The following is a 10,987-nucleotide window of genomic DNA, read 5'->3' on the forward strand; positions in this document are numbered from 1 at the left end:
CCAAAGTCCTAAGCCCAGGTACGACCCACTACGCCTCCCTGCTGCCACACTAGCGGAGCCACGGCGGCGACGACGGCGCGAGCGACCAAAGCTAAACCTTCCCCAATCCCTCCCCGTCGCCGCCGCCGCCGCAGCCATGTCCCAGAAGAAGTCCCGCGGCGGGGCCGCCGCCGGGGACGACGCCGACGAGCTCTCGCGCTCGCCCCTCCAGGCGGTCCTCCTCGCCGACAGCTTCACGCTCAAGTTCCGCCCCATCACGCTCGAGCGCCCCAAGGTACCGCATCCCCCTCCCCCAAACCCTACCCCCCGGCGGCACCTGAATTGCGCTGTCCCCGCAGGTGCTGCTGCCGCTGGTGAACGTGCCGATGATCGACTACACGCTGTCCTGGCTGGAGACCTCGGGGGTGGAGGAGGTCTTCGTCTTCTGCAGTGCGCACGCGCAGCAGGTCAAGGAGCACCTGGAGGAGGCCGGCTGGACAGGGAAGCCCGCGGCCCGGGAGATGGCCGTCACAGCCGTCGAGTCGCACGACGCCATCAGCGCAGGCGACGCGCTCCGCGTCATGTATGGCCGTGGCATTGTGAGTTTCTGATCTCCATCCTTCCTGTGGATTACGAAGGGCTGCAGTATTAATTGTAGTGTCTGTTGATGTTACTGCTTAACAATTTGTCTTGGCCGGTTGACTAGAACTGACAGTGAGCATATGTGAAACTGAAGCCTGGGGAAAATTTTGGGGTGTTATTCCAGTTCATTCAAGGAAGGAAAGTAGATTTAAACTGTATAACTTCATGTCATTCCAGGTCACTCCAGTGGCCTCCCATTTGGTACTGGTTGCCTTAATAGTGTGGACTTGGGAAATAATTACTGCCAGCAAGAGATTGTGATGGAAAAATGATGATATTAAATAATATCCAGAGCAAAACCTAGCATTCATTTTTCTGTCTGATGGCTATTACCCAAAAAAGTTGTTCAAGGTTTTAACTATAACATCATACTGAACACATTAGTTCAGCTCAATGCCTCAATTTTGATATTTTTCATGCACTTAGCTCTGTGATTGCTGTGCCTGCTTAGCAATAATATCACGTGCCCTTGTTTTGTCCTAATAGCTGTCGCTTGTGCCTCAATTATCGTAACACATATATAGCGCAGTCTTATTTTCTTGTTCTATTCTGAAATTTTCACATACTGACAGTGTGCCTGACATTTCGTTTACACTTTCAGTTGTTTCATCTATTCGTCTGTTTTATGTAGATAAATGGTGATTTTGTTCTCATCAGTGGTGATACAATCAGCAACATGAGCTTAAAAGATGCTCTCCAGGAACACAAGGACAGAAGGAAAAAGGATCCACTTGCTGTTATGACTATGATTATAAAGCATTCAAAACCTTCAATCCTAACGCACCAGACACGTTTGGGCAATGATGAAATTGTTATGGCGATAGCTCCTGAGACAAAGGAGCTACTTTATTATGAGGATAAGGCAGATAACTCTCACCTGTGTGTGACAATTGATAAGGATATACTGGCCACTAATCCTACTCTCCAATTGCATAATAACATGGAGGTCTGCCTTCAAACTTGTTAATTAAACAACAGATATATGTTTTTCTCCAAGCTCATTTTTTGCTATATTATTAAGGCCATGATTCTCCAGTACTTCAAATCTTGTTTTATCGATCTTAGTAAATTTCCCCTTTTGCTGACAGGATTGCTATATTGATATCTGCTCGCCAGAAGTCCTTAGTCTTTTCACCGATAACTTTGACTATCAACATCTCCGACGTCATTTTGTAAAGGGTTTACTAGTTGACGATGTAAGTCTGTTCACCATCAGTTGACCTATGTAAGACAAGAAAACATGATGCTTATTTTCAGTGCAGTATCTTGAGTGCCATCTCTCTTATCATGTCTCTTTTGTAACAATCAAATGGCATGCCAATCCTTTCAGATTATGGGGTACAAAATCTATACTCATGAAATACGCTCCAGCTATGCTGCAAGAATAGATAATTTCAGGAGCTATGATGCGGTGAGCAAAGATATAATACAAAGATGGACATACCCTATGGTGCCTGACGTGTTATCTTTTGGTAACTGTCATGAAATGAAACTTCACCGACAAGGAATTTACAAGGCATCAGGTACGCGTAGTTGTGTACTGAAAAGAGCCACAAAGATTTATTTCTGTACCTTGTTTGATATTGTTCCTTGATTCATTCCTCAAAATCTAGATGAATTTATCAAATCAATATGTTTCATTTGGAATGAAGAAATATATTAGTTCATAGTATCATCAAAATTCTTTGTTTAAGGTTCATGGGCTGTTTTAAACTGTGATTTTTGGGCATGAACTTTTACCTGTCATTTAGGTCTATAGGTATGTCATCGTTGAGTCCTGTATAATTATAAAACATCACCTTTACATATGAACTGTTCACATTCATCAAATCTTTTCCAGATGTTACATTGTCGCATTCTGCACAAATTGGTGCGAATTCTGTTATTGGCAATGCGACAAGTATTGGAGAGCAGTGCAAGATATCAAATTCGGTAATTGGGGAAGGTTGCAGTATTGGTAAAAACGTTCTCATTCACGGTTCCTATATATGGGATAATGTCATAATTGAAGATGGGTGCAAAGTGAGTAACTCCTTAGTCTGTGATGATGTTCATCTAAAGGCAGGGGCAATTGTTGAGCCTGGCTGCATACTGTCATTTAAGGTATGTTGCTATATATTACATCTCTATGCTATCCACTTCTCCTTTAGGCAGTTGCAATTTTCTATTCAGCAGCATTGCAGATATTGATTAAATTCTTATTTGTACCATTTTAGATTAAAGTTGGAAAGAATGTCGTTGTCCCTGCCTATTCAAAAGTGTCACTACTTAACAAGCCTTCAAATGAAGATAGTGACGAGGAACTTGAGTATGCTGACACTAATTCTGGAATTACAGATAGTCCTCGTAAGTCTGCATACCCTAAAATTTCTGTTCTTGATCATACATGCATTTTCAATTTATTCTTATGATGATTTGAATGTATCACTCAGTTTTACTTAGCAAACTGGCTTTCTATACTGCAGCCTTTTCCATCTCAAAGAGTAATGCCGACCACCCGACCATCATATGTGAAGATGATGACTTAGGGGCATCTGAGGTATTCTTCTATTCTTAGTTGGTGCAATGATTTCTGTAATCCATGCTTGCGTTACTGTGGTTGTCAGGATTGTATCCAGGCACCCTGGTGATACATTTGTCATGTCTCGGTTTTATAATCATTGTTGTTGCTGTCTATGATATTGCTTAGACTGGTACCTCTGGCGTCCTTGGTTACATATGGGCAAGCGGTGATACTGGAATTCAGGACGAGTGGAGACAATCAATTGCTCCGATTCCTAAAGAAAAGCTTCAAGAGTTGCAGCATGCTGTATCTTTTGACGATGATGAAGGATCAGAAGAAGACTTGAACAACCGTCCATCTGAAGCAGACCGTGACAATGATTCTGAGATCAGTGTGGTTGAGGATGATGATTATACTAAGTTTGAGAAAGAAGTTAGTAGCATATACTTGGGATTCTCATACTCCTTTTGTCTCCACTTTGCTGATTTGTTTACCCTACTTAGGTCGAAGAGACGTTCCAGCGGGCACTTGATGGGGTTCATCAAGATAATTTGATACTAGAAATCAATGCGCTCAGGTATAAACTCTTTTCTGCACAACAGACATATTTGTGAATGCCTACTAAATGTAAACAAGTATGCACATATAAGTCAGCCATCCTAAGTATGGTTTGAACTGGACAACATATTACTTATGGGTAATGCGCTATAGTTCTCATTTTCGTTTTGAGACAGTAATGATATGCAAGCAGATGAAATTGCAGTTTTGCTGCAAAGGACATTTTGTTTTGTCAAAAAGAATTAAAATATACTCCTACATATCAAGAATTCAAGATGAGATATAATCACTTCTTTTCATATGGAACATTGAAGTAGCTGGAAGTAATGTTCAATATACAATTTATTCTGCAGAAATATTGCAGCCATGCTTTTCACACCGTGTAAAACCACAAACTGTTTTTGCTGGTAATGTTCATTGAGCATCTGAATTTGGATTAACACTCTGTTTCCCAAGCACTAGCTTAGCTTGTATAGAGTATGAAAGTTGTTTGCGGTGTCTTGTTCTAATTTTACAGCCTGCCGATAATTAACTAGTATCTTTGATTTCTGCCCAGATGATTTTCTTAGTTGTATAGAATGTTTTGTTTAATCCTTCACATCACTGATAGAGTATGCCCATTCTTTATTTTGCCTAGTTTTTATAGTCATAATGCTGATTGTGTTTGCAAATTTGTGCTTATTTTTCAGGTTATCTTATAGCCTTCAACACGCTGATTGTGCTGGAGCAGTTTTCTATTCGATCATGAGGGGTGCATTAGTCGCTGCACAATCTACTAATGGTATGATTTCTAGGGATATTTCGCAGTTTTATGAACCATGATGCATGTCAAATTGGGATAATGATTTGATCATTAGCTACGACATTTGGTCGTTTAACCGTAAGAGTAAAGAACCAGTTCACAGAGGAGCTTAGTGTGGTAAAGTCCATAGGATTTTGCATAAAGCATTACATTTCCTCAATTGCAAAGTGCAAACATGACAGTTTCATCCCAACTGTGGAACTTTGGGGTCATGCGCTTTTTGATATCGGATGCTTTTTTCCTATAGCTGTTAGATCTCATGATGAAAGGTAATAAAAGCTTATTTGTCCTGCTCCCCCTCTTTATATAGATAATCTTCTAAAGACAACTGCCGACGCACTTGCCAAGTGGAAGGATCTTTTACGCAATTACACCAAGACAGTTGATGAGGAGGTATGGCTCGAGGATATACTGGATAAATACCTTGAAGTCTGCATGAGTAACATCTGCTTGAAAATTCAAAAATACCATCAGGTTTATTGATTTTAAAATGGTATTGCGTCCAGTGTGTTCGTTGTCAGGTTTAATCATGTCAGTTATCTTCCATATTGAGTCAGCATAGGTTCCTTTATCAGCTATTCGAGCATATGCAAATTATATTACTGAAGTAATCGTTTATATAATTATTTGACCTGATGACATGTTGATCTGCACAATGTGCATATAGTATGGTGATTTTGAGATAGCTCACCGCTCTTGCCATGTGGTTGCATATAGTATGGTGGTTGTGGTGATTAGATTTCCAAATTGTTGTGTTGGTGCACGAGAGACTCTTGGAAGGGCCTCTTCTGTGGTTGTCAAGTTTTAGGTCCTGTTTGAAAACAGGGTTTTCCTATGGATTTTTATGACTTATTGAGTTGTTTTTGTCTTTTGTATTTGACATGGGCTAAATGGATTATTTCGTGATGGTGATTTAGATGGAAATACTATTGAAGTTTGAGGAAATGTGCCAAGATATCACAAAAGAATTTTCTCCACTGTTCTCAAAGGTAAAGAACTATTCGATTTCGATTACAGATGAGTTCTGTGCCATTTTTATTTATTTTTGGATGCACATATGTAGTTTTGTTTGCACTGCTGGGTAATGTACACTGTTTGAGAATTGATGATCCTGTTTTTGTTGGTTTTGATAATCTTGTATTGAACGCAGGTCTTGCCTTACCTCTATGATAAGGACGTAGTCAGTGAAGATGCAATTTTGAGATGGGCGGAAGAAAAAGAAAATGCTGACGAGTCCGATAAAGTTTTTGTTAAACAATCTGATGCTTTTATTAAGGTATATTCACTGTACTAAGCTGAGTTCTCCTTTTCCATTTTGCGTAAGATTTACCTGGCCTGTTTATGTCTTTCTATTTCTGTAGTTTTTCATGATCTCAAACCTTCCGTCAGAGGGAATGATTCAAACCGCGTGTCTTGTATTTATAATAGCTCCTGGCACGATGGTGGTTGTATTTCCGGCACTGGGTTTGTGCCATCTGTTGTGCTGGCAGAACAAAGTCTCAAACATGATGATGTCTTGTCAAAGCTAAATCCCACTGAGATGGTTGCTTGTCTTGAGCATACTAACTTGTCACTCATTTTCCTTGGCAGTGGCTCAAGGAAGCTGAAGAGGAGGAAGACGACGAGGATGACGATGAAGAAGAGTAGAGTCGGAGAGGAGCGCAGCGTTGTGCAACCTGGGTGGTTTCCCGGTGAGTTTGCGCCCGGGAAGTTTTGGAAGCTCGATTTGTTTGTACAACATAATTCCAGTTTTGTTCCTAACCAATCGGAGGGCAAAAGAAGAGAGGGTGGAGCGAAACATTTGCCCGTGAGGCGCGGGGCGAGCAACACATGGACCCGCAGTTGAGTGTAGATATGTTACATAACCCTCCCCGACTCTCCGTTCGTGCATGCTTTGCTTGGCTGGTGCTTCCAAGTAAAAAAGCCTACTTGTTTTACTTGCTGTCCATCCATGTGTTCCCCTTTGCACCCAGCCAGCACTGACTCGCGCAGGCAAGCAAAATCTTTGGCAAAGGCTTCACTAAGATATGGATTCTTCTTTTATCTTTCCGCCGGGGAGATGGATGGATTGTGCGTGTAGTGGGGAGGAAAGGAAAGCAGCGGAAGCTGGGGGGAGTGTGAGTCTCCTGGCGCAAAAGGCGGCGAAGGGATCATGTGGGTTGCGTAGATCCGCCACTAATCTTACCTCAAAAGGGCCACGGCTTGTGTTAAAGCACTGTTTTTTCCTTTCTTTGCTCGTCGGATCCCCTAAAGCCTCTCGGCCTATCCTGCTTTGTCTCAGCCAACTGAACGGGCCGAAGCAAAACGTCCTTGGGGCCCCAAGGGGGGAAAGGAAAGCCCCTGTTCCGGGAACGGATGAGCAGGGACTGCGCTAAGCAAACGCTCTGCACATTGCTCTCCTCTGTCTTCTGCATGTGCACTCCTAATTTTACCAGTTCCTAAATACAAGACTTTTTAGAGATTCCAATATGGATTACATACAGAGCAAAATGAGTGAGGTTACACTCTAAAATATGTCTATATACATTCCTATGTAGTCTGTATTAAAATCTCTAAAAAGGCGTACATTTATAAAACGGAGGGAGCGTATTTTTTATATATAAATTTTTAAGTGGACATGCTGTTTAGTTTTTGAGATGGTTACTTTGATGGAGAGAAGCTTCCGGCAAGTGCCCGTACGTCTCTGTTAGGCACGTCTCACCACCTAACGTATAAGATGACTTGACCATGTTTATTCGCGAATCAGGGTGGGCGTCAGCTTGAGAGCATTGCTGACTCGACGGTATTGACCTTTGCCCTGGCACGTAGAACCGAGCATACTGCGAAAAGAAGACAACATTTTGACATTGATTGGAAGAGCTCGTGCTCGTTTGAAACCACCCAGAATGTTCCCGACTTGTAAAATACTTACAAGGATGTCACATTTGACACTGCAATTTTTTATTTAAAATTGTGATTATTAGTGTCTCGGACAGACTTCATTTTATTTTATTATCATTACTAATTCTTCCATCCCAAAATGTAAGTAAAATTTTATTATTTTGTCAAAAAGCCAATCTATATAGAATGCCAGCAGTACAAAGTTACCCATCAACAAAAGCCTTTAGTCCAAACAAGTTGGGGTAGGCTAGAGGTGAAATCTATAAGATCTCGCCACCAGCTAGTGCAAAGAAACCTATAAAATAAAAAAATTACACTGAAGTCCATGTGGGCTGATCTTCCTCTCAAACGGATTGATGTCACATTGCCAGACACCGCTCCAACGCCAGAGCCAACCTAACATTGTTGATCATGAGCGGGAAGTCATCAAGGCCATGATCCTATCGGATCATTGTCTCGATGAAGAAGTTGTCACAACAGAAAGAGCCATATGTCCAAGAGCCCGACCTCTCAATAATCAATAAATCTCGCAAGCCTCATGCCGGCATAGGTGGACGCATCAACTTAGTGTCGATGCGGCTGAAGGACCCCAATGTAGGAAGCCGCCACGCCGACAAATCCTGCAAACCCTAGTCTCATTATCCAGAATCTACGCCCAATAATCATCCACAAACAACACCATCAAGATGGGAAGGCTCTAGGAAATAAAATAAGTCTAATTTATTGTCAAACTGACTATAAGTTTGGTCAGGCTTTTAAAAAATCCACCTAAAGGCAGAGGCTTAGTGCTTGTAGTCGTCTACGAATCTGGATGTAATTTTTATTGCTGGTGTTCGTTGCACTGCCATGATTGATGATGAACAGACTGCAAGTTTTCCCCGCAAAAAAGAGACAAAAAAGAAAATTGCATTCACAATCCTCCTTCGTGAAGTTCTCACGTTTTTTCGAGTAACACACATCAAAAGAGAGAGTATGCACTACGCCGCGCGTGGCGTTGGATGACGTTTGATAGTGGCTGCATGCATGGGTGCAAGATCGATCGTGCTAGCGATAAGCCGTGTCACCAGCCTGTCGACCAGAAAGAGATCGAAAAGCCTTGGGGGGGACGACGGAGTACGTGCGGGGCACACCGCACCGGATCTCCCGCTGGAACACCACCACCCCTTTACGTTTTAACAAACCCAGATCCGAGTCAGCAAAGCTCCCCTAGCCATAGCTAAGCTAACTTCCGACCGAGCTCGAGCCACTCACTGTGCCGCCCCGCCGTGAGCCTTAGCCCTTAAGCTTCTCTCTCCACCCTCCCCGGCATGGCTATATAACACCACCCGCCGCGCGCCGCCATTTCCCAATCCATCCATCGAATCCACGTGCTCCATCGCGTCGTCAGTTAAGGAAGCTTCTGTGGGCCAGCTTTGTGGTTGCATACTTGCATATATGGACTGTGCGGCGGCGGCGGCGGCGGCGATCTACCGGCTGCCGGAGGAGTGCGTGGCGCACGCGATCGCGATGACGACGCCGGGGGACGCGCTCAGCTCCTCGGCCGTGTCCCCGGCGTTCCGGGCCGCGGCCGACTCCCACGCCGTCTGGGATCGCTTCCTGCCGCCCGACCATGCCGCCGTGCTCGCCCGCGCCGACGATGCTGGTGACCACCTTGGGCGCTCCAAGAAGGAGCTCTTCACGCGGCTCTGCAGCCGCCCGGTCCTCCTCGACGGCGCCACCATGGTATACTAACCTTAGAGCTCGCATTGTTGGTAACTTGGTAATCGTTAGTGGAGGTGAGTAAAGTTGCTAGTTGCTGATCGATCGATATTGGCATGGGGTGCACGTGCAGAGCTTCGGGCTGGACAGGCGGAGCGGCGCCAAATGCTGGATGCTGTCGGCTAGGGCGCTGAGCATCGTGTGGGTCGACGACCCGTCCTGCTGGATATGGACTGCCGACCTTCCCGGATCACGGTACGCGCGCACCATGTTGATCTAGCTACATTGCTTAAGTGTCCATGTACGTGGCAGATACCTCTAGGCTGACTAGCTACCAAATATGAACACCATGCATGCTGTGAACAATACGCTGGAGCAGAGGTCATCGCTTTCTACAAATGCGTTGAAAACGTATATAGGGGATAGAGTATAAAATTCCACGGGAATAGATGCAAGAGCCCGCATTAGTCGAAAGTTACTTGGCTCCTAAGTACCGCGTCGATCGGGTGCCGCTACCAACCAAGCAAATAAAATAAGGAATCACTTATATAGTTTATCAAACGCATGCAAGTGTGTTTTTGTTGACCGAATAAAACCTAAGAGTGAACAATTCTTCCCACGCCTTACAACGTGCTCTGAGCCTCTGACGCGTGCCCTGTCTTCTTGTTCTGTTCAGACACGGCATCCTCTTACGACACTGCCTTGCTACACACCTGTCGAAACGTACCAGCTTGCATGCATGCACGTACTCCTACCTGCATGCATGTTCGTTCCTACGTGTTCATGCTATTGAATATTGAATTATTGATTGGCACACGCATCTGATCATGTCCGATCCCTTCGTGTATTTCTAGGTTTCCGGAGGTGGCCGAGCTTGTGGACGTGTGCTGGCTGGAGATCACCGGGAAGCTGCAGCTCTCCCTGCTCTCCCCAAGGACCACGTACGCCGCCTACCTCGTCTATGCCATCGCCGATGACTCCTACGGCCTCGAGTGCAACATCGGAATCCTGCCGCCCAAGGCCACTGTCACCGTCGTCATCTCCGGCAACGGTACCAAGCCGACATCGACCGCCGCGTCCACGTCGACAGAGAACACTATCTGCCTGCAGCACATGCAGGGGGAGGAGGAGACGGCGATGCACCGGCGGAGGCAAGAGTACGTGCGGCCACGGAAGAACTACGGGTGGAAGCTGGTCAGGGAGGCCGACATGGACATCAGGTGCCCGCGGCGGAGAGGGGACGACGGGTGGACGGAGGTCGAGCTGGGCGAGTTCGCCGTGGCCGGCGAGGAGGACGGGGTGGTGGAGGTGAGCCTCAAGGAGGTGGAGTGCCGGCGGTGGAAGAGAGGGCTCATCGTGCAGGGCATCGAGATAAGGCCCAAGCACACAAACTCTAATTGACTCGACTGGTTTGCTTCGTGAAAAAAATTGCGTGCGGATTCTAGAGCAAAGGATATATTAGTGCAGGAACTAATGCTGAAAATGATCAACGGATCATAAGTCCGTCGTTTACTACGTGGTTGCATGCATGCGCAGAGCACCAATGTATGCATGCATGCAAAAAGCATATGTGTGTGCCGGATTAAGGCACATGCATGTGGACATGTATTGGTGCATGGGGCCGGGGTAGTAGAGTTGTTGCCGTAGCCTGTAAAATTTAAGCAATTCATCCTTTTGTTGACCGTTGAACAAATTATTTAGAAATGGTTCATCTATTGATATGGTATATATTCCTCTTCTACATGAAACAGGTTTTTGTCCCATTTTATAGATAAATCACAAATTCAAATGCACGGTCGACCGATACAAGGTAGTGAGTAAGCCTTCTTACAAATCAAAATCATGGGATAGCCGGACAACGGAAATGAGACTGAAAAACGCCAAAGGTGAAAACAAAAAACGACTAAGATGCTGAAAAATAGCAT

General features: G+C 44.8%; 2 protein-coding genes across 2 annotated transcripts; both read left to right on the plus strand.

Moving 5' to 3' along the window:
- Positions 1-6,452, plus strand: LOC123146083 (translation initiation factor eIF-2B subunit epsilon). The gene is made up of 15 exons (XM_044565671.1): positions 1-274; positions 339-578; positions 1,253-1,567; positions 1,710-1,817; positions 1,952-2,144; positions 2,462-2,724; positions 2,838-2,967; positions 3,087-3,160; positions 3,311-3,556; positions 3,628-3,701; positions 4,372-4,463; positions 4,795-4,877; positions 5,402-5,473; positions 5,635-5,760; positions 6,075-6,452. The coding sequence occupies exons 1-15, from the start codon at positions 137-139 to the stop codon at positions 6,129-6,131; spliced, it is 2,211 nt and encodes a 736-aa protein (XP_044421606.1). The 5' UTR covers positions 1-136; the 3' UTR covers positions 6,132-6,452.
- Positions 6,453-6,681: 229 nt separating this feature from the next.
- On the plus strand, positions 6,682-10,781 carry LOC123146084 (putative F-box protein PP2-B12). The gene is made up of 3 exons (XM_044565672.1): positions 6,682-9,086; positions 9,196-9,317; positions 9,917-10,781. Exons 1-3 carry the CDS (start codon positions 8,799-8,801, stop codon positions 10,461-10,463), a joined length of 957 nt encoding a protein of 318 aa, XP_044421607.1. The 5' UTR covers positions 6,682-8,798; the 3' UTR covers positions 10,464-10,781.
- The last annotated feature ends 206 nt before the right edge of the window (positions 10,782-10,987 follow it).

This window comes from Triticum aestivum, chromosome 6D, assembly GCF_018294505.1.
Source record: "Triticum aestivum cultivar Chinese Spring chromosome 6D, IWGSC CS RefSeq v2.1, whole genome shotgun sequence".
Classification (NCBI taxonomy): domain Eukaryota; kingdom Viridiplantae; phylum Streptophyta; class Magnoliopsida; order Poales; family Poaceae; genus Triticum; species Triticum aestivum.

What these genes read in the sequence shown, in the direction of transcription:
- LOC123146083 (XM_044565671.1), top strand. Translation starts at nt 137, where the DNA reads ATGTCCCAGAAGAAGTCCCGCGGCGGGGCCGCCGCCGGGGACGACGCC. An exon ending in TGGAATTACAGATAGTCCTC is followed by an intron (nt 2,968 to 3,086) that starts GTAAGTCTGCAT and finishes TCTATACTGCAG; the next exon opens with CCTTTTCCATCTCAAAGAGT. An exon ending in CCAAGACAGTTGATGAGGAG is followed by an intron (nt 4,878 to 5,401) that starts GTATGGCTCGAG and finishes ATGGTGATTTAG; the next exon opens with ATGGAAATACTATTGAAGTT.
- LOC123146084 (XM_044565672.1), top strand. Translation starts at nt 8,799, where the DNA reads ATGGACTGTGCGGCGGCGGCGGCGGCGGCGATCTACCGGCTGCCGGAG. An exon ending in TCCTCGACGGCGCCACCATG is followed by an intron (nt 9,087 to 9,195) that starts GTATACTAACCT and finishes GTGCACGTGCAG; the next exon opens with AGCTTCGGGCTGGACAGGCG. An exon ending in GCCGACCTTCCCGGATCACG is followed by an intron (nt 9,318 to 9,916) that starts GTACGCGCGCAC and finishes GTGTATTTCTAG; the next exon opens with GTTTCCGGAGGTGGCCGAGC.